At 35.3% G+C, this 25,043-nt stretch overlaps 2 protein-coding genes across 2 annotated transcripts in view; both read left to right on the top strand.

Moving 5' to 3' along the window:
• The window catches only part of LOC148948550 (uncharacterized), a 55,051-nt gene extending 44,690 nt beyond the window's left edge, over window positions 1–10,361 (top strand). The window contains exon 7 of the mRNA XM_089094964.1: window positions 10,172–10,361. Within this exon, the coding sequence (XP_088951090.1) occupies window positions 10,172–10,239 (68 nt within the window). The 3' untranslated portion in view covers window positions 10,240–10,361. The remainder of the gene's footprint in view (window positions 1–10,171) is intronic.
• A 49-nt stretch (window positions 10,362–10,410) lies between these two features.
• Window positions 10,411–25,043, top strand: part of LOC148948549 (uncharacterized) — a 91,370-nt gene continuing 76,737 nt past the window's right edge. The window contains exon 1 of the mRNA XM_089094963.1: window positions 10,411–10,432. Within this exon, the coding sequence (XP_088951089.1) occupies window positions 10,411–10,432 (22 nt within the window). The remainder of the gene's footprint in view (window positions 10,433–25,043) is intronic.

Raw genomic sequence — 25,043 nt, 5'->3', positions numbered from 1 at the left:
ATCTAATATCAACCTTATTCCTCCGGTATTGCATGCTAGAGGGGGGGTGGGGGCGTATTGTCGCGATAGTGTGAAATCTAATAACCCTTGTAAAGAAACGATATATTTTCGTTTTATCGTTATTAATATCTTGAAAGCAAATGTCTTTGGGGTTTATCAAATTGGGAGAGTAACGCATCATTCTAATGAGTGCCAAAAATGGGGAGTCTTAGCTGTCCTGCCATAGGTTAATTTTAGAATTTGGCTCCAGATATATATTCCTGGAAATGATTTCACGGAAGACTTAATTGGGGTGCTGTACCATTGGAAAGGAATGACTTTTTGAGTCCTGGTTGGGTCAAGAACTATAAAAAGAAAAATATGAAAGGTTTTTAGAGCAAAAAAAGGAAATGCCGAAAAAAGAAAATGTCTTGAGACTTTTCGGTGAAAAATGTCAAAATGGTATTATCTGACAGTAATGGATGCGCTGTCCATGCGTAAGATGCTCTGACCTTACATAAAGTGTGTATTGCCATTAAGTTAGTGAAAAAAACTCTTTGGGGGTTTCGGGCGAAAAAAAAGTATTACGTGATAGTGATGTAAATAATCTGAAGCCCTTCTGAAGCCTATTGCTGATTCTAGGTGGGAGAAAAGGGCTAGCTAAGTTGGGAAATTTCCACGGCGGTGGTGGGCATCCAGGCAATGAGGCTTGACCCTCCGTCCCTAGGCAGCATAGGAAATTCGCTAGCGCACCTCAAAGTGGTGAAGGGGTGTAAACATCACTGAGCTTCACGCCGAGCAAGGTGATGGCCAACGCCTGAATATCGGCTGCTGGAACCTGTGCTCGATTAAATGTCCATTGACACAAGCTTTTGTAGCTGATGAATTTTAGCTTTATAACCTTGATATTATCTGCGTTTCTGAGACGAGACTAAATGGACGTAACATCTTGACCCTTGAATCCTCGTCTGGGAAGGCGGTCTCTTTTTAAAACTCGGGACTATTAGATGGATCTGGCCGAGCAGGAGTAGGTATCCTGTTGTCCCCCAAAGCAGTTACTGGGCTCATCGAATATGAGCCTTTGTCTGAGAGAATCGCACGGGCAAGAATTAAAGGTCGCACGAATAATCTGACTGTCCTTAGCGTTTACAACCCAATAAAAGATGCCACTCAACAGCAAAAAGATCAGTTTTACAGTGACCTGCAGACAGTCATTGATAAGATTCTCCGGAAATATATCCTCCTAATTGGAAGCGACTTCAATGCCAGAATTGGCGGAAAGCTGCATAACTCGGAACATGCGATCGGCAAGCACAGCCTTGGAGACAGGTGCACAAATGAAAACAGGCTTTTGCTGTTCACAATGCAGAACAATCTCGCTGAGGCTAACACCTGGTTTAGGTACAAGCCGTGTCATACGTATACATGGGAATCCTGTGATGGAACAGTAAATGCCCAAATAGATTATTTCCTTGTATCCCGACGATGGAAATCCATGGTGTTGGACTCAAGAGTGAACAGAGGTGCTGACATGGGATCGAAAAATGGATCTGACCACTTCTTGCTGAAGACAAGACTAAAGTACAGACTTAGCTCAAGGAAGACTACTATGCCGAGCCAGAAAATAGACGTGTTGAAGCTGAAAGTAGATGAGTACCAAGGGGAATTTGTCCTTGAACTCTCAAAACACTTCTGTGTCCTTCAAGATGATACCGAAGAGGAAATTCCGACTGACCAGTGGCCAAGATAAAGATTGAGAAGAAATGGAGCAAATTTAAGGAACACATCAATGAAGCTGCCGCAGATATATTTGGGTTTGTCAAGCCTAAAACGAAGAAATAAATCTCAGAAAAGACTATCAAACTCTCTGGCAAGAAAAAATAAATTACCAACAATAAGTCCCCCACATACAAAGTGCTACGACAAGAATTTCACAAATCAGCAAGAGCTGACAAAAAAGCCTACTGGTCTAATGTTGCCAGTGATATGGAAAGAGCCGCATCACGGAACACCATAACGTCGAATACCATAACCAACAACAAAAATAGCCATATGTTAATTTCCCTGCGTTAATTTCCCTACCTGTGCGCTTGAAATCCAATGCTATTTTTTCCTCTGGCTGCCGTGACATCAGAGGGCTTGTCATAGAAAAACACCTGACCTAACCGAACCGTTGAAAACTTGCAAAGGGCGGGAATCTCGCCAACTAGAAACAGGTGTGAGGGGCTAGGAACAGCTGACCGAATTGCACAAGTGCGATGGTGCGACGTCAGAGGGCTCCGGTAGAAATCCAATGCTATTTTCCTTATGGTTGCGGTGACGTCAGGGGGCTCCGATAGAAATCTGGGGTAGGCCCCGGTAGAGTCAATACAGGCCCCACTACTCTCGTAAAAGTCCCATCGCTATTCGACTGCAGTAATTCAAAGTATTCTATAAATGATTTTGTAAAATTAATAATTCCCCGTATCGTAAATTGAACACGCCCGGTCGATGGGTAAAATTATTTTCTACAATCTTACTTAATTTCCGAAATGCATAGTCTGCAAGTTTGTCCCTTTCAAAATGAAGCTATTCTATCTCACAATAACTCTTGGGAAATGGATTTGTGCTGAGTAATTGCTAAGACCACACTGTCTTTTAACTATTCAATTTTGGAATAAAAGATCTTTTCTGTGAAAAACCGGAAACTTTTTTTTGCACATAGTGATAACAAAAAACGCTTAAATATTACAAGCATTAAATAAAGATACCAAATAATCTGAGTCACCTCCTGGATTGTTTCTCAATGGCAACTACAAATCGTAACTAAAGACAAAGTGAGACAAGAGAATTCTGAATACGGAAAGTTGAACCAGGGGGCACCATATCACGGAAATATAAGGGGAAGTGGTTTCCAATTTTTAGTGAAGATGCAAAGTAATTGTACTTTGAAATTTAGGGACGATTGATATTTTAAATGAAAATAACCAAATAGGTATTTTTCATACCTAAGGGGATCCAACGCACGTCATAGCCGGAAATCACCTCGTCTCTTATCAATATGTCCCTTTCTCCCTGCCATAATTTTGCCCCAACAAGGATAGCCCCCCTTATTGGAGTTGTAAAGGGATCCCAGCTCCCGATTAGACTCCATGTTTGGGAGAATATTGGGATCATTCCAATACAGACAGTAATTTATACCTTATATTCCCTTCAGGAATTTGACATACTTTACAGAGAGATGTTAGAATTTTGTCAGAGTATGGTTAGCAATTGACAGAAATTATTGACAGATTACAAATTATTGACAGATTGAGTCAGTGTCACGGTTTCTTAACCTTTTCATCTATGAGTTTCTAATTGTTATCATTTTCAAATTTCTGTATGAGTATGATTGACAAGGTGAATCCATTGAGAGTTAAATGAATAATTTTTTTATTTGGGTTGGATGAAATAGATTTTACATTTTTATAGGAAATCTGCATTAAGTAAATCTAACGCTGAAATTTAAAATGTATTATATTAAAAGGTGCTGAGAATGTAATTTTAATATAGAAATCTAAAAGAATCCTTAGAAATCCGGTAGCATCTTTACAAATTAAACAGTCAGGCGGATATGGGTTTGGCAACGACAGAATTGAGTATACTATTTGAACTACTACAAATTCCTCTTACAAAAAGTTGCTCAAATTTTATGCAATGATACGGCAGCCATTAGTCATAAATGCCCCAACCTCAAAGGGCCCCAATACCCCATCCCCCAATACTTTGGCCCATCCTCTTTTTTTTAATTTTTTTAATTTTTTTTTAACTTATTTTTTAACTTCTACTTTTTTTAACACTTTTTTACATGCCTGAAAATGACATAAAATATGCTTAAAACAAAAAAAGAATTCACATGTAATATTTTCCAAATACGAAATGAGAATGATATAGATATGTTAGTCGTGATTTTTACTAGTAGAAAAATATCGTTTGTAGTAAGACTTTTCTTTTTTTGACTTGGGATATTTTGAATTTTTCTCATGTCTTAAAAAGGCGTAAAATATACTTAAAAATTTTTTTTGTGATATTATCGAAATACGAAATGAAGATTATATACAGGGTTAATAAGAATACACACGGCTAATTTTAAGCTAGGTTACATTAAGTGAACTATTTTCAAGTTAGGTTGGTTTAGGCTAGGTTAGCGTTGCGGGGAACGCTATTCTAACCTAAACTAACCTAACTTGAAAGCTGTTGACTTAATGTAACCTAGCTTTAAATTCAGTTATGCTGCCATCTGTAACTAAAGTTGAAAAGTTCGCAGCACTGGAGGTAGTGAAAACGTGTCGGCGTCTAGATTTTTAAAAGTAAAACTAATTTATTTTATCAGGTTTTCATAAGATTTGACAAGAAATGATAATGTAGTGCTAGGTTTATTAATAACTTGTGTGATTTTGATAATACCATGTAAAGCACCATAGAATATTCTCATTATACCAATCGATATTTTCATAATGCATGGCAAAATGTTTCATAATATCAAACAAGATTTTGATATATGAACCGGGTTCTCTTTTGAGTTAGAGACATATATGTCATTTAAGAAACTTGAGTGTTATTTTTGATTAATAAGAATATACTCAGTTAAGATAAATCTCATCTATTAAAAAAAAATATTTGATCACTTAAGAAACATCGGTTTTATTTTTGATTAACAGGAATGAATTCGCTTACGATGCGTCTGATTTATTAAAAATACTTGATCATTTAAGAAACTTGAGTTTTAGTTTTGACTAATAAGAATACACTCGGGTGAGATACATCTGATCTATTAAAATTATTTGATCATTTAAGAAAATTGGGCTTTATTTTTGATTGATAGGAATACACACGGCTAAGATACATCTGATTTATCAAAAAATAATGGGTGATTTAGGAGACTTGGGTTTTATATTTGACTAAGAATACATTCTGTTAAGATACAGCTGATTTATTAAGAAATATTGGATCATTTCAGAAACTTAATTTTTATTTTGATTCATAAGAATACATTCGGTTAAGATACAGCTGATATATTGAAAATATTTGATCATTTAAGAAACTTGGATTTAATTTTTGACTAATAAGAATACACACGGTTAAGATACAGCTGATTTATAAAAAAAATATTGGGTTATTTAAGAAACTTGAGTTTTATTTTGATTAATAAGAATATATTCGGTTAAGATAGAGCGATCTTTTAAAATATCTGATCACTTAAGAAACATATGTTTTATTTTTGATTAATAAGAATATACACGGTTAAGATACATCTGATTTATTAAAAATACCTGATCATTTAAGAAACTTGAGTTTTATTTTTGGTTAATAAGAAAATACTCGTTTAAGATACAACTAAATTATTAAGAAATATTTGATCATTTAAGAAACTTGGGTTTTATTTTTGATTAATAAGAATACTTTCGGTTAAGATACATCTGATTTATTAAAAAAAATTTGATCATTTAAGAAACTTGAGTTTTATTTTTGATTAATAAGAATACACTCGATTAAGATACAGCTGATCTATTAAAAAATATTTGATCATGTAAGAAACTTGTGTTTAATTTTTGATTAATAAGAATACCCACGGTTAAAATACATATGATTTATTAAAAATATTTGATCATTTAAGAAACTTGGGTTTTATATTTGGCTAATAAGAATACACTCGGTTAAGAGACATCTGATCTTGTAAAAAAAAATCGATCATTTAAGAAACTACGGTTTTATTTTTGTCTAATAAGAATGCACTCCGTTAAGAATCATATGATTCATTAAAAAATATTTGATCATTTAAGAAACTTGAGTTTCATTTTTGACTAATAAGAATGCACTCGGTCAAGATACATCTGATCTATTAAAAAATATTTTATCATCTAAGAATCTTGGGTTTTATTTTTGATTAATAAGAATAAACACGGTTAAGATACATCTGATTTATTAAAAGAAAATTATTGATCATTTAAGAAACTTGAGTTTTATCTTTGACTAATAATAATACACTCGATTAAAATGTATCTGATTTATCAAAGAGTAGTTGATCATTTAAGAAACTTGGGCTTTATTTTTGATTAATAAGAATATACACGGTTAAGATACGTCTGATCTATTAATAATATTTGATCATTTAAGAAACTCAAGTTTTATTTTTGAAGAATAAGAATACATTCGGTTAAGATACATCTGATCTATTAAAAAAACATTTTAATCATTTAAGAAACTGGTTTTATTTTTGATTAATAAGAATGCACACGGTTATGATTTACCTGATTTATTAAAAATATTTGATCATTTAAGAAACTTGAGTTCTATTTTTGAATAATAAGAATACACTCGGTTAATATACATCTGATCATTTAAGGGTATTTGATAATTTGAGAAACTTCGTTTTTATTTTTCGATTAATGACAATAAACTCGGTTACGATGTGTCTGATTTATTAAAAATATTTGATCATTTAAGAAACTTGAGTTTTATTTTTGACTAATAAGAATACGCCCTGTAAAGATACATATGATCTATTAAAAAATATTTGATCATTTAAGAAACTTGGGTTTTATTTTTGATTAACAAGAATACGCATGGTTAAGATACATATGATTTATTAAAAATATATGATCATTTAAGAAACTTGAATTTTATTTTTGACTAATATGAATGCACCTTGTAAAGATACATCTGATCTATTAAAAAATATTTGATTATTTAAGAAACAAGGGTTTTATTTTTGATTAATAAGAATACACATGGTCAATATAAATCAGGTTTACTAAAAAATATTTGATCATTTAAGAAACTTGAGTTTTATTTTTGACTAATAAGAATACACTCGGTTAAGATGCATCTGATCTATTAGAAAATACTTGATCATTTAAAAAATTTTGGTTTCATTTTTGATTAATAAGAATACATACGGTTAAGACACATCTGATTTACTAAAAATATTTCATCAGTTAAGAAACTTGAGTTTTATTTTTGATTAATAAGAATACATTCGGTTAAAATACATCTGATATATTAAAAATGTTTGATCATTAAGAAAAGCAAGTTTTTTCTTTGATTAATAAGAATACACACGGTTAAGATATTTCTGATTTATTTTAATATTTGATCATTTAAGAAAACTTGAGTATTATTTTTGACTAATAAGAATACATACGCTTAAGATATATCTGATTTATTAAAATATTTGATCATTTAAGAAACTTGAGTATTATTTTTGACTAATAAGAATACACTCGCTCACTGATTGAAAATATACAATAAACTCGATAGTGTCGATAAGCATCCACTGCGGGGTCGGCCGCATAATAGAAAAAGTTGAAAAAATGTTTAAATCAAAAAATTCTAAGTAAAAAAAGAAAAAGTGTTACTATAAACATTATTTTTCTGATTGTAAAATCACGATTAACATATCTATATCATTTTCACTTCGTATTTCGATAATTTTAGAAGAGATTTTTTTTTGTTTTAAGTATATTTTATGTCATTTTAAGACATGAAAAAAAAAGTTGAAAAATTTTCCAAGTCGAAAATATTCCAAGTAAGAAAAAAGAAAAGTGCAACTGAAAGCAGTATTTTTCTAACAGCAAAAATCACGACTAACATATCTATATCATTCTGATTTCGTGTTTCGAAAACATTAAATGTGAACTTCTTTTGTTTTAAGTATATTTCATGTCATTTTACGACATTTAAAAAAGGTAAAAAAAATTATATGTTAAAAAATATAAAAAATAAAAGTTAAAAAAAAGTTTTAAAAACTTCAAAAAGTTGAACAAATGGGGGGAGGGGCCAACAAGTAGGGGAGGGGGTATTGGGACCCTTAGTGGTTGGGTCATGGATGACTAATGGCTGCCGTATCATTGCCTAAAATGTATTTCTAACGCATCTCTGTAAAGTATATCAAATTCCCGAAAGGAACAATATCTATAAATTCCTGTCTGCATTGTATGACCCCAATACACTCCCAAAGATGAAGTCCAATCGGGAACTGGACTCCCTCCACTACTTATTGGTCACTGCTTTACAGAATAAGATTGACTTCTTCTTATTTTTGCTCTGCTGTCACCGGTCACATTGGAGTCCCATTATTTCTGTATTCATTTAAGTTTTGTATCTTATCCCTTTTCTTCGCCAATTCATAATTACATGTACATATAAAGTTCCCCTGGCGTAGGGATTTTACAGCAATGTCGTAATAGGCTAGGACAGTCCCTTGAATGTGAAACAGGATGTAAAAGTGTATACACTATTTTTTTTGGTTTTTTGATCGTTAAGAAAATAAAGGACGTAAGCCAGGAACAGGGGTATAGGGGGCCGATGTAATGCTCTTTGTGATCTATCTCGAAACCCCTTCCTCTTCCTCGCAAAAATTTGACAAAAGGGGAGAAAAATACAAAATACGTCGATGCTTTTCACAAGCCCCCTCCCCCCTAAACATGGCCGGAAACTGGAATATTTATTTCATATGTTTGCTTGAACAGTAGAAATCTTCATTGTATAAGCAGGCTAATTTTGCTCTGATTCAGAATGTCATTGTTTATTCTTGGCAAGCGATTCTCAACATATATTTAGGAACAGGGATTTAATCTGAAGCAATTACTGTTGCAGCAGTAGGTGTAATTTAGTTAAAAGTGAACTACAGCCCATAGTAAACAAAATACAGCGCATTTTGAAAAGGGTTTGTTGTACAGTAAGGAACATTTCTTATTTAAAAGTGACCCAAGAATGATAAATATTATATGGGTTTAACTCGATAATAAAAGTTAATTGCCAAAACGGATTTTGAAAGAGCTTGAAACCCCTAAAATATGGTGGTAGGTCGAAATGAGATATGCACCATTGGAATCACCATTGTCGAGAACCGTAAACTAGAGACTTAAAGACCCCCAGTTTGAACAACAGGAAAATTGCTGTTTTGAGTGCGTGGCACCTATGTATCTTCTTTATTCCCAGGGGTCATCGTATAGAACCAATGGTCTTAGAATATTAGGCGACTGATCATTCGAAAGTAAACATCAATATCCAGTGCCTTTTTAACTAACGAAGAGATCGTGTTACAGAAAAGTGGGGTTCTCAGCCATTTTGTACCAGAAAAAGCAATTTAACCCATTTAAAGTGAAAATACTAGAGAACGCAACTTCTAAGATACATGATCGATTTATCATGGTATAAAATCCTAAACGGAAGGTTTCTAACCCCCCCCCCCCCACACACACACATCTTCAATTGTAGCATAAATCATCGTTTTTGCATAGCTAGTATGCGTCTCCATATTTTTTTTCTACCGCGGCTAGGAGGCTGCCGCAAGATCGCAGAAAGCTGCTTACTGGCTCATTTAAAACCTAATATTCCTTTCTAATCTTCGTAGTCGAAAACTCATCAGATACTTGCAATCTCCCCTATTGCGTAATCCCCCTCCCAACCCCCTTAGTAAGTGAAAACTAAAAAACATGTTTTGAAATAAATGCCATTAATTTACTTTCAATTTCATGAAAATACCTGAATTTTTAATGCTCAAATTAGGAAAAACCCTGATGGCAATATACCCCTCAAACTCTTTACCTATGTGATAAAATTGCACGTATCTCATGGGAAAGTTTAAGGGAGGTCGAAAGTAGAACCTGTATTTAATGCACTATTTTAACAAAAATTCATGTTGACTTCTTTAGTTTCATCGCCTGAGCTAGCCAAATATTTTTGTAAGATTTATTTGTATATAATTTCTTTACTGAATTTAAACGCCTTTTTCTCTCTTAATTTTTCGTTTATTTGTATATTTTAGAAAAATGAAACTAGCAAAAATTAAAAAACAAATTTTTTCCTACGGAAGTAAAGAGTGAAGCTGAGACTTAAAACGAACAAAAATCATTGCTTTACAGATCACGCAAGATATATCTACGAAACTATCTCGTCAACTCGTCAACAAACTGGCTCGTCATATTTCCCAATATTTTAGAATTCAATAAACTAGCACTTTACTGGAGATACTCTTTGCCGTAATGTTTAGTATTCAGTATTTTAGTGGATTGATTTGCCACGCTCCTGTTTGGACATACTGATTTTTTTTTCACGTTTTAGGGTCTTTTTATTTACTACACATTGATAGAAATAAGATACTTCAAAGTATCGTATCTGAAGTAGACCTACTATGGGCGGATTCGTGACCTTCTTCATTTTTCAGGAACGGACGTAATCATAAGCTATTTCACTCCCGTGATCTTGGAATGGATAAATGATGGAAGTCTTTGAATGTTTTATGAAGGTTGGAATTCAAGTTCCGTTTCAGCTTTTAATAATTTTGTAAGTTCGTGATTTCCTATCTTCATGCATAATTTGGTATATGGCAAATAAATAAATTATTTTCCAGCCTATTCTATCTTAGGAACATGAGGTTTACTATAGTAATGAATGGTGATCAGAATGGGAACCACTGTATCAAAAGGTAAGATATTTTGAATGTTTATGATATGGGTAGATTATATTGACCCTGCCCAAGATCATTTATGTGTTAAAATACACTTTCATAACAATAATAATTGTATTGAAAAGCTATTAAACCATGTACAAAATGTTATGGTTGCACAATACTATTGTTAAACAAAACAACGTTGGAAAATAAAGAGATAAAAAAATATGTAACAAAATATAACAAAATCTAGTGAAATAAGGGTGCATAACAAAATAGGATCCTTTTACTAATTAAATAAAAGAACAAGTTTTTTCAACTGAAAGTAAGGAGCAACATTAAAACTTTAAACGAGATGAAATTATTCAGTATATCAGGTGGGTTGCCCCTCTTCAATACCTCGCTTTACACCCTAATGTTTTTTAGTACTTTTAAAAAATCTTCTTATTCTAATTAAACGGTCCTTGCGTTTCAGGAGTCGTTCTTAAAAAATTGGGACAAAAAGTCAAGCTTAAGTGTAAAAAACCGAGGTATTGAGGAAGGGACAATCCCCCTCACATACGGAACAATTTCTGTTCATTTTAAGTTTCAATGTTGCTTCTTACTTTCAGTTGAAAAACCTTCTTTTTTTAAACAAATCTCTGATCTTTTTTCAGATAATTTTGAGAAATTTGGCTCCCCCTCCATCGAAAATTCCCTCCTCCGGGAAAAATTACTCAATGGAAAGTTCCTCTCACATAAAACACCCCCAATCGGAAAATTCCAACCTCGCGGAAAATTCCCCCCGGAAAATTTCTTGCGGGCGATCCTGCCTGAAAAATTATCCTTAGCATACTTTCATTTGAAAAAAAAAATTTTTATTTCTGATCGTTTTTAAAATAATGCCGGGCATCCCCCCATTCTTTGGGAAGTTCTTCCTGAAAATATCTCACGCCCCCCCCCCCCCGTGGGAAGCTGCTCCCACAGAAAATTTGGATTCAGCCGAAGAGAATTCGTCCCACGGTAAATGCCACCCCCCACGGAAAAATCCTCCAGACAATTGGAACCCGACAAATTTCCCCGACAATTCCCCCGGAACATCAGTAGTATGTTACCTTATACTTCTGAGCCTTTATGTTCCATCCTGTTTTATTTGCGGCCTTTATGTTCCTTCCGGTTTTTCTGGTAGTCCTATTCTACAGGTCATTACACCTTTGCCAAGAGGAACGAATATAATTTGATTGGTGATTGGGATTTGAATAAAAGGAATAGTTTTCTTTACCATTAATATTAGTAAGATACTTTAATTCAAAGAGAATAGTTTATATTTGAGAGGATATTAGTGGAGAAAAAAAAAATGAGTGGTGCATTTACACTATTGGAGATTAATGATGGAAATGACAGTAGCAGCAGCAGTGATATACGAGAGCCCAATGTGGCTGTAGAAATAACTTCTGGTTGTAGACTATGTCTTGAATGGGACATTATGCATGCGAGATACATTATATCATTAAGAAAATTTAAGCTGGAGGAGCAACTATGTTTTGCTGTAAAAATAAATATTCTCCATATAAATAGACTTCGGTCAGCATTAGATGTCCTATCAAAATATATTAATGAGAAAAAAATGCATCAGTGAATATTATTATTATTATTGTAATTATGTTCAATAAAACTGTTTCTAAATCAATGGTATTTTTTTTTTCTTTCTATAGTAGACTAGCGTATATTTTTTAGAGTAGAAAAAAGAGATTCTGATTAGTCTGAAGTTGGTTGTGAGAGAGTTAGGACTCTAAAAAATGGATAGATTCGAGAAAGATCGAATCATGAGGAATCTAGTACTTATGGACAAACGTTTGATTCTAGATGATGATTTTATAGAGTTGTCTATTCAAAGGAAGATATTTTCTCGGGGAATGCTTGTCGATATAATGAAAACTTATTCTCCATCATTAGACTATTTTATGAAGCTTCTACATCGTGGTCCAATTGCATTTACACAATTTATTGATATATTGGTCACGACACAGCAAAATTATATTGTGGATATGCTTTTAAACATTAGTTTTTAGAAATTTAGGACTTTTTTTTTTTTTCATAAGAAAAATGGTGCTCAAGGATGATTTACTCCTCTCTCTCTCTCTCAGAAATTTTTTTTTTGATGTTGCTAACGCAGTTTCATTGTGGCAGTGAGAGCGTTAAAACATGTCAAAATATTCCATACATGTCCATTATGTATGTATTCACTGGGCAGCTGGTCATCATGTGAGAATTGCACAATGATTGAGGAGTATGATGAAAAATGTAGATTATGCAACCCGTGTAAATTGCATAGAGGATATGCTGTACAAATTAAAGGTTGTAATTCCTGTCTTGAAGAGGTGTGTGACTCTCATCCTAGAGGCCACCAATGCTCCAATTGTCAGTATGATAAATGTAAGCAGTGGGACAGTTCATATCCCGGTATGATTGGAAAGAATCATAACCATGATTTTAGTTTATTGCTACGAGATTGGTATCGTCGTGGTTTTAAATTTTTCTGGGAGGAGGAACCAGGTCAACGATTCAACTGTTGGAACAACAAGAGAATATGGTTTCTGCGTCATTGTTGTGAAGACACTGGGTGTTATGATTATAAGCCCACTGATTTTTATTTGACTGTGACAGAATGTGATTTGACATTTGAGGCTACTGCGTATCAAATCTATTCAAATACACTATCTAAAAAACGTGAATTATTGAGAATGATTGGAAATAGTATAATCGAATATACAAATAGGTATGAAAATAGTGAAATAGATCACTACTCTAGATCAAGTGACACATACATTGCACTGAATCAAGATCGGTACACGGTGAATTCAGATAATCTACCTGCACTAGTTGTTGTCGACAAATACCTAGTAGTGGATTAAATGTAAAGAGTAGAAAAGTCGTTTTATCCTGAATATAAATTTTTTTTTATTAATAAACAATTTCAAATACATACTTAGAACTTTTTATTCTTAGAGCACTAAAATCAATATTAAATACACTTGTAAGTATTTTCTCCACTAGAAAGTCGTTCAATTGAGGTAAGTCAACGTAGATATTGAAAAACTGCATGCAGGTGTAGCCACAACATCTGAACATGAAAAAGAGTAGTGCATGAAAGCCACATGTCGTAGTCGTTAAATCCTGTACTCTTCGTTGATTTTGAATAATAGTTTTCCCACAGCTTTCAATAAAGTTGCTGATGTATGGAGCGTAGAATTTATACAATAGAATAAGATTGTCAACAAATTCAAGAGTCTTGGCAGTTTAAGAAGTGCATAACGCCTGGCCGGTCTGCAATTTTAACGGACAGTTATTAACAATCAGTGAGGGAGTGTTAAAGCTCGGAATATAGTCACCGAATATTAATGGTCGGCCAAATGAAGTTTATCGTAACATGTATGGATCCATACTAAATACATGGATTATTTGGTTTGTGTTCATGGTGCAAGGTCTAGTAGAACACTGCCGTCGGGTGTGATTTCCCAATAGGTTTCAAATTGACTCAGTGATATTAGGGTGATACTCTCAGCCAGAGCATCGGCAAATGTACACTCTAAACGTGCATTCCCAGTTCTTACTATGCTCATATCCTGTGTGCCTGACAATTCCAAAACAATAACCCCATGATTTTTTGAAAACATTGAATCGGTTATTCCATTTTCAAATAGTTGAGAGTCATGATCTAGGGATTGCATGGTCAACTCGTACAGAGTTCTATAGGATTTTTTGTCAAATGATAGAGTGTATAATGGAATACCATTCACTTTGCAAACGAGGCTAGATATATAGAAAAAATTAAAATCATGGGGGGAGTCAGTCCAGGATCCAATGGCACTGCCACTCTTCACAAAGGCCAAACCCAATTTTGATGGGATTTCTCCATTGATAAATGATGAATTGCTATAGCTACGAGAACCGGTGGCACTGTGTCGTTGATTGGTGATTGTATGGGGGACAAGAAGTTTGATGTTGTTACCATTGGCTCTTAGCTTTTCCACTGCCAATGCAACAGAGCTCATAACTTGTTGTTTTCGAACGTGGAGAATTGCCGATGTGATAATAACATTTGCATCGGGTGCTGCATTAAGTGTTTTTCTCAAAATGAAATTCGATGGGGCCATCTGCAACTTTATGTCAATCTTGACATTGGGGGGTAACCATTTTGGGCTAGTGAGTATCTAAGTAATTAATGGTAAAGCTAGCAATGATGAACTAATGATTTCATGATTCAGCGCCCCATAGCCCTCGCCACCGGTTCTAGAGGCTAGGCAAGCTGTGTTCCATCTCAAATCAGAGTACTACTTTTTTATGGCGATCCTACATAGTCCGTAGCTTGCCGCTTATGATCAATTATTGCTAGTGATCACCAAAGACACATTAAGAAACACATTAATTTGCTTGAATATATTGTGTAGAATACAGTTTCATAAGAGAGACCCTCACCCGCATTTGGAGTTGTACAATCTGTCTTTTTCTTGACCACAACATTTAAATCAATAAATGTTGACGACAAAACAACGAAATAGTCTTCATTGGAAAATATTTGAAAGTGTATATTTTCCAAGAGGGGCTGTTGGGGATGAAATTGTTCATAGTAGCCATACTTGACGCTGACATCAACATTTTCAGCATTGAATAGATTCAATGAGGAACTGATTGATGGATATGATTCCTTGTGGGGGAGATAAGTCATCTTAAGAGAAGAAATCCTTCTTTGATCTTAAAATATTTTTCTTCTTCTTCTTTTGCTGCTTATTGCCCTTCGTTGTTTTATTTCTCAAAGTCCTTGTTGATGTCCTTTGCTTCCTGCCTTGGTGGAGACTGATGAGTGAGTGACGTGAACGCAATCTTTTCAATCCCTCCCCATTTTGTCTAGATTTTAATTGTTCACCAACGGCTCTTGCTGAAGATCTAATATTTTCCTTAACACTCTCCTTCAAATTCTTGCCCGACCCCCAGTCCTGTAGTGTGGAGGCAGCAAAATTTGATGCAGCAGGTACAAGATATTTTCTGGCAAGGGGTAGTGCAGAACGAAATAGCCTAGCAAACCAGCTACCAAGACCATAGCCAGACATTGTAGTACGCCCCTTGTAGTAGTCCAATCGATTGCCTATTTGACGTGGACTCAAAGCACCAACATAACAGTCAATATCAGAACAGACAAATGGAATTCTTCTATTGTTCATTTTTTAGGTGATTGTACCGTTGTCGTTGACAATGGGTCGAAAATGACATGTAATCACTGCTAAGCCTTTTGAAATTGCTAGAGAATCACCTAATTCAGTTCTTAGTGTTAACTGACAGAGTTCCAAATAGGAAGTGTTTACGGGAATATACTGAAGATGCTTTATATTGTAGTGGTGAACATGTTCTTGATTGGTTTTTCGTTCAAGAACTCGTAGAAGGGGAACATTTGAAGTACCAACCCGAGATGTTTCCACAAATGAAGCGAAGAGAAATATACAAGTGTCCGTGGAGAAGGCAGGTGGGTAGTCAGCAAAAATGAAATTAGTGTTTCCAGCACTTCTACCATTGATTATATTGAGCTTAAAGCCAAGAACATCTTTTAGATTATCATTGAGAATAACCTTTTCATTGGCAATAGGTGAACTAATATAGATCTTGCCCTCCTCCTTTGAATAGTTGAAATGAAAAGCTCCTTTTTTACGAGCAGAAATTCTTTTATTGATAGAACGACATAAATCATTCATACAGGTGAGTTCCTCGTAGGCTAATTCAATATACGGATAATCCATCCAATTGATTTTTTGAATTTGTTCTTGATCACCTGGTGGTGGTAGTCAATCATAAGGTCTAATTTTTATTTCATATTTACGATCCTTTCTCAGGATGTCATAGGTATTTTTGAGAATACAATCGACAAGAGCCACTTCATATGCACCGTCAAATTTGACGGCGGGGGAGAGTTTTGTCCAAAAATCACTTGTCGTATTCAAGTCGTTGTAGAGAAGATTGGAATCGTTGGACATAAAAGTTATATAGAAAACATGGGATATTGTCAATATCTTTAACACCGATTCAAGAATCAAAATCAGAGTTGTATCCTAGCCACTGAACAAGTAACTGTTTCTTACCCCTGCGAGCAAGAGTCTTTAATATCTTTTCAATTTGATAGATTTCACTAGCATTTTTAACTTTTTGCAATTCATAGTCATAAAAGCCGCCGAGAATATCTTCATCTTTGATATCACGCAGGCGATAAGTTATGGGCTTAGTGCCTAGGATTTTTGCCACTTTAAAAAGTTCAGTGGACCACAAGTAATTCCCCTTTTCAAAAACATTAGTTGTTCTATTAATTCAAACAGTATCACCAACATTAAATTTATTTTTCTTTATCTTGAAATTCGATTCATTGGAATATTGTTTAAGAAAGATGTCAATTGTATTATGATCCTAATAATGAACTTCCGTTGGTGTAGAGTTGGACAATGATCGATGAGGTCGTTGATTATAAATCAACATGATTTTATCTAGATCATGAATAAAAGCCGGCGTATTTTTCAATGTACAATATCTTGAAATTAAAAGTCGAATAGTTCATATCAATCGTTCGGCCAATGCAGCCTTTATAGGACTGTGACTATGATAGAGCAGTGTACTATATTTCTCTAGTACTTTTGCAACATGAGGATTAACAAATTCACTACCGCGATCCGTTTGAATTTTTTTTATATGAATCCTTTTCGAGAATACTTTCAATGGCCTGAGCAACTTCAACACCTCTCTTCGATCGCAATGGAATTGCATATGCATAGCGACTAAAAACACTGATTGCAAGTAGAATGTACTTGTACGGTGTATTGTGACGTCTTTGAAGCTCATCTAGAGTCTGGAGATCTGCTTGCATTATATGCAATGGATAAAAGGCTTTAGTTTTTCGATATTGATTGGCACGAAGTTTATGATTTCTATGCAGAGTGTAACTTTCATTTTGTAGATAGTCGTGTACACTTTTAGTTAGAACACCCGTGACTTTGGAAAGAGTTGTGGGGGAACTTAAACTCACCGCCTCGCCAATATTTTCATAAACACCTTTCAGAACTTCAGCCATTTTGAACGTAAAGACGTTGTGTAATGTCCGCTACCCTTTTGTATACTGGCTGCTGCTGCTGGTGGTGACGTTGACTTGATACGTCTTCGCTTTTGTCTAGCTATCAGTGGTGTGCTAGTATTTTCCAAAATTGATTTAAAATCTTCTTCTTCTTCAAGTTCATCTTTTAATGTTGATGATGATGATGCACCTTCATTTAATTTTTTTAGAATTTGTCTATTGCCAATAAGACTTTTGGGGAAGTTTAATGTATTTAGAAAGTTGTATAGATGAGTGTCAAATGATAATAGTCTTTACGATGTATAGACCTGTCAGACATTATATCAAGGAGACCAGGACAAGGGCCTTGAATTTTTATCCCGTCTATAGCGAGCAGTGATGGAATTTCACTAAGTCAACAGATGTGGGTCAAGAAACGCGTTATTGTTTCAAGCTAATTGTTGGGCCTCTTATGCAACAAAGTCAAATACAATTTAACACAAAAAAACTTATGGTAAATCTGTCCAGACGCAGCAGTATCTACGTGAGGAGATGATTATTTTATGGGATCAGCATCAGCAATGGGCGTTGATCGATAGTGTTTGTCCACTCAACGAAGTGAATCTTGAAGTAAAATCAGTTTTTCATCATCATCAATAATTTCATTGTTTAGGAATTTACTCAGATTTTCCTCAAAGTGTTCGACGGGTGAGAGAGCGAGTTCTATTGGAGTCAATTTATAGGGTTTTGCCATCTAGAGAAAACTGTTTACAAGTCCTGCAATTATTGGCAGTAAAAGTGTGAAAAAGCTACCGCCTGTCTGAAGAAGTCGTTTCCTTTTAAAATTCTTTCCTTTCTTTTTAGAGGCCAATGTACGTAAAAAGGAATGATGTTGCTTTGCCTGTTGTTTAACTACTTCTTGTAGTTGAACACAACCCTCGGTCAAATTTAAAAAAAATTCAGATATTAGATTAATGAAATCATTGTAAATACCATGTTTGAGTAATGCTTTTCTAAGCTTAAGTTTTGAAGTGCTTATAACTGAAAAAAAGTACCTATTTTCATGTGGTTTCTTCAGTGTCATGATAGCGACTAATAAGTCTTTTTAGCGTTCACAGAGAGATATACTGTAATTTCATTGTCGAAAATATCTGTGACTACAAGCAGATCTTCAGATGTATTTTGATTAAGATCCAATAGGATATAGTCTCGGGGTTTATTAGTTGCCTGATTGTATGCTGAGAGCAGAAATTTAGGAATACCTGGATAGATTTGCTTATTGAGGTTTATTAGCGAGCGAGAATCACTAACAACTCTTTAGACGATTTAGTACGTTCAGCTCAAAGTAAGTGATTGCATACATTTGCTCTGATGAAAGAGATTGTATAGAACTAGAGTAACAGAAATCTTTTCATGATGAGATCGAACTGTGAATAATTGTAGCATTTGCTGGGATTATTGTTCAATAGATTCAGCCAGATCGTCAATGATCAGCCAAGAGTTTTGTTCAATAACGTTGAAAAAATCAACTCCTTGTTTGAACTGTATCTGCCTCGATCACATGGTGGCGGCAGCACTTGCTTTTATTTTATTGTATGACTCTTGCGAAATACTATATCAATAGTAGATTTTTTTCGGATTTTCCGAAAACATTTTATCAAAATTTTTAATTATTTTAGTTAAGAGTGTTGTTTTCCCCGACATTGAGGGCCCACACAGAAACGATCTGAACGGTGTTTTAAATTGATACATGTTCCTTTCAACAGTTCACCTGGACAACTAACTGTAGACCCCAATTGTCTAATGACTAAATCATTTTTCCCTACTACTACTACTACTCTGTTCTTCAAGAAGACAAAGACAAAGACGAATAAAGAATCATATTTTTTCTTTTATTATATGCACATAAAAAAAAAGTAACAATACATTGAAAAAAATACACTTTTTTAAATTTATTCATAATAAAAAATACAACAACATTTACATGGGGATACACAGAGAAAAAACACTTTTTTTTTGTTTATTTATAGAGAAAAAAAACCATTAAATTAGAGAGAGCACTTTAAAAAATACACTTTTTAAAATTTATTTATAATAAAATACAAATACAACATTTACATGGGATGCACACAGAGAGAAAAACACATTTTTTTTGTTTGTTTATATATAAAAAAAACATTAAATTAGAGAGAGATGGCACTTGAAAAAAAAATCTGCTCTAAGTCCAAAAAAAAAGATAACTTTGGTGACGGTGCGCCCCCCGCGCTGGCGGCGGCCCCCCCCCCGGGCCGCGAGGCCCCCCCCCCCCAAAGGCCGCGAGGCCCCCCCCCAAAAAGGTTTTTTTAGGAAATAATTTACAGGACTTTATTTAAACCGAGACTTTCCCTGTGGGCAATACATTCGATCCGGTCTGAAGTTAAATAGTGTCCAAGGGGGAGGGTGGTCACACCATCTTGACAAACATAGACCTTGTCGGAGATGGTACTCATGGCTATTTTCTCTACATTTACAGTATAGTTCCTATAGTTCAATGAACAAATTGCCAACAATTTGGCTCGTGGAATTGCATTTTCAACAATACAATTCCAATAAATGTTCATGTCGAAATTCTTGTCCACATAGCGCGTAGGTACTCCTATGCAACGTTTCTTGATTTCCTCGTCGTATGTCTGTATAAAGTACACCTTCGGACCTACAAACATACCACGGGAAATCAAGTCGTTACCCGTTTCAGATTTAAAAAATAAAAGCTGATTGGGTACCCGACGTTTTACTAGCTCAGGGTAAAGACCACCACTCCAATTGGGGTAGTCCATCCGTGAACTGATAGTTTCACCGTGCGCCAAATCATCGATTAGATGTGATGTTTATACTTTGAGCAGTAGAGACTCCGTGTCACTTTAGCAGACCTCTACTTGCCCCTTTTCTGGACACCGTACCCTAGACACATTGGAGTAGAACTCCCACCGGGGCTATTGATAGATTTCCCATATAGAACTGGATGCTTTAGTATTTTTAGTCAGGACAGTGCGTCTTTTTTTCCTATTCAAAATTGCCAGGTCCGGGCGACGGAGTGTCCAGTACTTATCCTTAATGTTGGCCCTCATTTGAGCACATTGTTCTGGATCGGTCACAACGTCACAACGATTGCTATTGCGAACACTCTCACACATTTTGCCGAAAGCTGAATTTAAAAAGGGTTTATAGATTTCTTTTTCGGCTTTCGTCTGTGCTGCAGAACGTTTGCCGACAAAAGTGTCAACAAACGTTTTCAAATAGGGTTTTTGACTAAACTCGAGTGCTCGGTGAACCTTTGTGACGTTGAAACCATTGTTACACATCCATTTTAACGCTACATGGTGTACAACTATGTTTTTTTTCGGCAGAAGGTCAGCAATAAGTTTTTGTTTTGAAGGTGCCCAATGCAATCCGTCCACCTCGACTAAACCACTATTGCGAGTGCTCAAAGAATCCTTAGCCACAGGTCTACTGATACACGGGAAAACAAAATCCTTTACTGAATCGTGAAGCTCGACTGGTATCTCTCCATCAATTTCAAAAAACCATCTAACCGGTCCATTCTCCTCAACACTGTCAATGTTAGGGAAATGGAGAGCTTAATGGTCATTGAGCCATTTATAGTCGCTGCAAGGTAGCTAATAATTGGATATGGCCGAGGGGTAGAGAGGATCCATATCGAAGAAAACAGCATTCAATTTTGTTCCCGTATTCTCTCCTGTTGGATCAGTTTCCAAGATATGGTCCCCGTGAAAAACAAAACCCCCCCTCATTGATCTCTCGATGAACAGATGCTGATCAATGTCAGTGATTAGCCCAATTTTTTCCCCACTAATTTTCAGGATGAGGTCCATCACTAGATGAGGCGAAGAAAAATAATACCCCAAATCAAGATTAAATTCCTCATAGATTTTATCCGTATTTTTACACATAATTTCTAACAGAGTTAACACGTCACTCGACAAATACAGCTTGCAGTAGTCAAATCCATTTTTAAACCTTCCCTCTGCCCGAACTTTTTGATTAAAAATAAGGTCCTCAGATATTAAACCCATATAATTAAGGCTGTCAGTAAAACTACTCACGGCAGGGAACAGTCTCCTCGGCAACTCTTGACTTGGACCAATACTGGTCATACGGATTGATAAAATTTACCAGTAAAAAATCATATAAATCATTTGGAAGTTGTTGCTTGAGAAGGGGGAAAGCATTGCAGCCGTCATCGTTTTTCTGCACCTGAATTAATTCGCTCAGTGATTTGGGGAAAAAACTGTAGGAATCTAAAAAGCAAATTTTATTCGTGTACTCAACGCCGGCTTCAACAAATTTCCACATAAATTCCAAAACAAGCAACTTTTCCGCTGATTTAGGTATGATTTTGTACGTAAAGCTGTCTATCACCCATGCATCCTCATCTATTGTTCCATTTCTTTGAAGATGTGCCAATGCTGGTAGCACATACTTTAGATCATATTTAGAGTTATGCATAAAAACCGGTAGAAAAAGTTGTTGTTTAATTTTTAAATTACACAAATTGTGAGCCCACCCACGAAAGTTACTTTTTCCCGTTGAATTAGGGTCAATAAGGTGATTGTGGTCCTGCACCGCGTCTTTTGGGGCAAGGGCACCCCTACACACCCAGCAAATTGTCCCTTTTCCCAACGCCAGCTGCTCTTTATCCGACAATGTCATAAGATAATTGGTATAACGTAGTCGTGAAATTGCCTTGTTTGTTGTTTTTATTAAAGAAACCAATAGCTTTTCCATACTGCCCTCCTCGTCCATAGTAAAAAAAAACTCTTACAATTTCATTTTATTGTTGGTGTCACGACGGGCGTGCGCATAGGAACACGCAACTAGTTTGTGTTCCTTGACTATATTTGGCCTTGATGGGTCTGATACCTCAACCAGTCTTGTTTCACAATCCAAAGACACTTTATCAGATTGCAGAAGAGAATTTTGAAAATTTTTAAATTGTAAAGTGTCTTTGCCTTCTGCCAGCATTTCAATTCTCTGATTTCCATGAAGTTTGCAATGCCCCATGTGATCTGAAAACAATCGCTCAGATCTAAATGAGGAAAGACACATGGGGTAAAAAATACGTTCCCCTTTTTTCACGCCTTGAGAGAAGATTCGACTTATTGCCATGATGAGGAAAAACTTACCATAGGACTTTACATCTATAGTAGGCTGAAAAATAACCGATTCCAAATTTTTAAGATTTTCCACAATCTGTGTACTCACTGAGTACAAAACTCCTTTTTTATTCGTTTTTTTCACCCAATCTACTAATTCAGTGTCATACTGGACAACAACTACCCCCACCCCAAGATTTTCATTTGCTTTTTAGAATATGCTTATGTCTTTAAAGGACACCGGATATTTTCCCTCTAAACAATCAAAATTTACTTTAGGGCAATTTTTTTCACCGTTATGTGCAAGTTAGTCAAGATTTTTCATTGATGATTCATCTTTTAATGTTTTATGGGCTGCTGCTAAAAGTGCATACTTAAGGCATTGCAGCCCAGTGTCAAAATAAAAACTCTGATCTCCTTTGGTAGCCGACAAATCTGGGTGGTATTTTATTTTTAGATTACCCCCTCCCCTTAAAATAAAGTTTTTTTTAAATCTACTGAGATTCAGATCCATACGTTCAATGTATAGAATTGTGAACCCACTTCCCCTCTCATTAGATGTATCCAAAGTTGAAATTACTTTATTCACCCAGTTGAAAAAGTTGTCTTGAAAATCGTTTAGATCTGTAGAAAGTCTGGTTGCCTGTCGAAAAATGAAAATAAAAAACGTCCCCAGATGTCCCCTTTTGTAAGTAAACTTTTTGATTCACTGATGCTTTAATTCCCCCTCGACCTCCCCAATTCTGGATCTGAACCTCAGTAAGTGCTCGAATTCTGTCGATATAGCTATGGAGAACTTTCACGGGGTCATTTAAAATAATGCTCGCGTTTTCCTCGGGAAGGCTAAAATCTACCCTGTATGTTTGCAAATGGCTTAGAGCAGATTCTAACAAACAAAAGTCAGGCAATTCCGGGGATGTACAACTATTTTCATGTCCAGTCCCTGTTTGTTTAGGACTCAATTCACTAATAGTAAAGTTGTTCTTAAAAGTGTCCCTGGACAAACGAGCTGCTGTTGTATTACTACTACTACTACTACTACTATTAAGTGGAATGGTGGAGGAGGGTGACAGGGAATTGTCAATAACACCACTCCCAGTCTGTTCAATCACATTGGGGGGATGTGACATGAGATCCCCTAGTACATATTCCAAGGTGTTTGGAGACAATTGGTCGAGCCAGCCTGTAGTGTCCTCTGATGGAATTTCGTTATGAGGACCCGGTTCAGACTTACTTGTAGCATCACCTAAATATTCACGCATGAAACTATCTGCCCACTCTGGGTCCTGAAGCGTGTCAATATCGCAAGTTAAGTCCTCCAGGCTGGAAATTTCCCCAAAAACATCGTTAAGGAACCCTCTGTGCCACTCCAAATTCTTTAGAACCAGTATTGGTTCATCCCTGAACTCTGCTGGTGGTGACAGAATTATTTCTGTAAATATACATGCTTTATCACTCAATGGTGTCGCTGGTGGTGTTATATTTTTAACATGTAGAAAAAAAGTTTTATTGTTTATGTAAAGTAATCATTATTTTATAGTTAATAAACTTTGTCAATTTCTCATAGTCATTGTCCCACCATCATCACCTGAACAATTAAAAGAAGAAGAAAAAAAAGTTACATTGCCTTATGTCTCTCATAATGTCAACTGAACTTGTTAAAAAATATATTTTTTTTTAGTTGGGAAAATGTCTTATTCTTAGAAGGGTAAGTTATAACAAGAGAATGATAGAAAAAATTAATGGTTTTATTCCATAAATTTTTAATAAAAATGAAAATGCAAAATATTAATCCAAGTCAAGTGTTTGACCCTCTGCATTCTAACTGTCAATGAAATTTGACCATTGTTCAACTGACGGGGTATGCTGTACGAACACTTGCTCCTCGGCTTCAGTTAATGGACACGAATCCCATATGTCGGTAGTTGGTGTTACTTTCTCACTAATTCGAATTTTTCTCTGTCTTTTACCAATGGCTTTGTTTGTAGTAATAATTCTAAATAACCTGGGCTAAATAAATGATTGTAAGAGGTACGAACTTTTTTTCTCCATCCATAACACAAAAGAAATTGCAGTAAAAAGATATTATTGGCCTTTTTTAGAGCCCCCCCCCCCCCAAACCCCTCCCGGGGAGGACACTGGAGACACGGGAGCGTTCTTTGAGGTCGGAGGAGAGATACCCGGGAGAGGTGGGAGTATCGGACTTCACAACACTGGTCAAATAGAACAGTCTCAAATTCTTTTCTCAAATGTATCTTTTTTCAAACAAAAATAATTGCTTGAAAATGAGTTCATGCAAAATAATGTTTTCTTTGCATGTGAAAGAGATAATCGGAGATTATTAAAAAGACCCTTCTTATCGCAAATACATATCCTGTTTCAAGAACCTCACTAAGCGGATTAAAATTCAGACTATAGCGATGGGAAT

The sequence above is a fragment of the Artemia sp. Qi Xiang Cuo genome, chromosome 9 (assembly GCF_049724085.1).
Source record: "Artemia sp. Qi Xiang Cuo chromosome 9, ASM4972408v1, whole genome shotgun sequence".
NCBI lineage: Eukaryota > Metazoa > Arthropoda > Branchiopoda > Anostraca > Artemiidae > Artemia > Artemia sp. Qi Xiang Cuo.
Note: the sequence above shows the minus strand (reverse complement) of the source record. Positions and strands in the feature narration are given on the sequence as shown.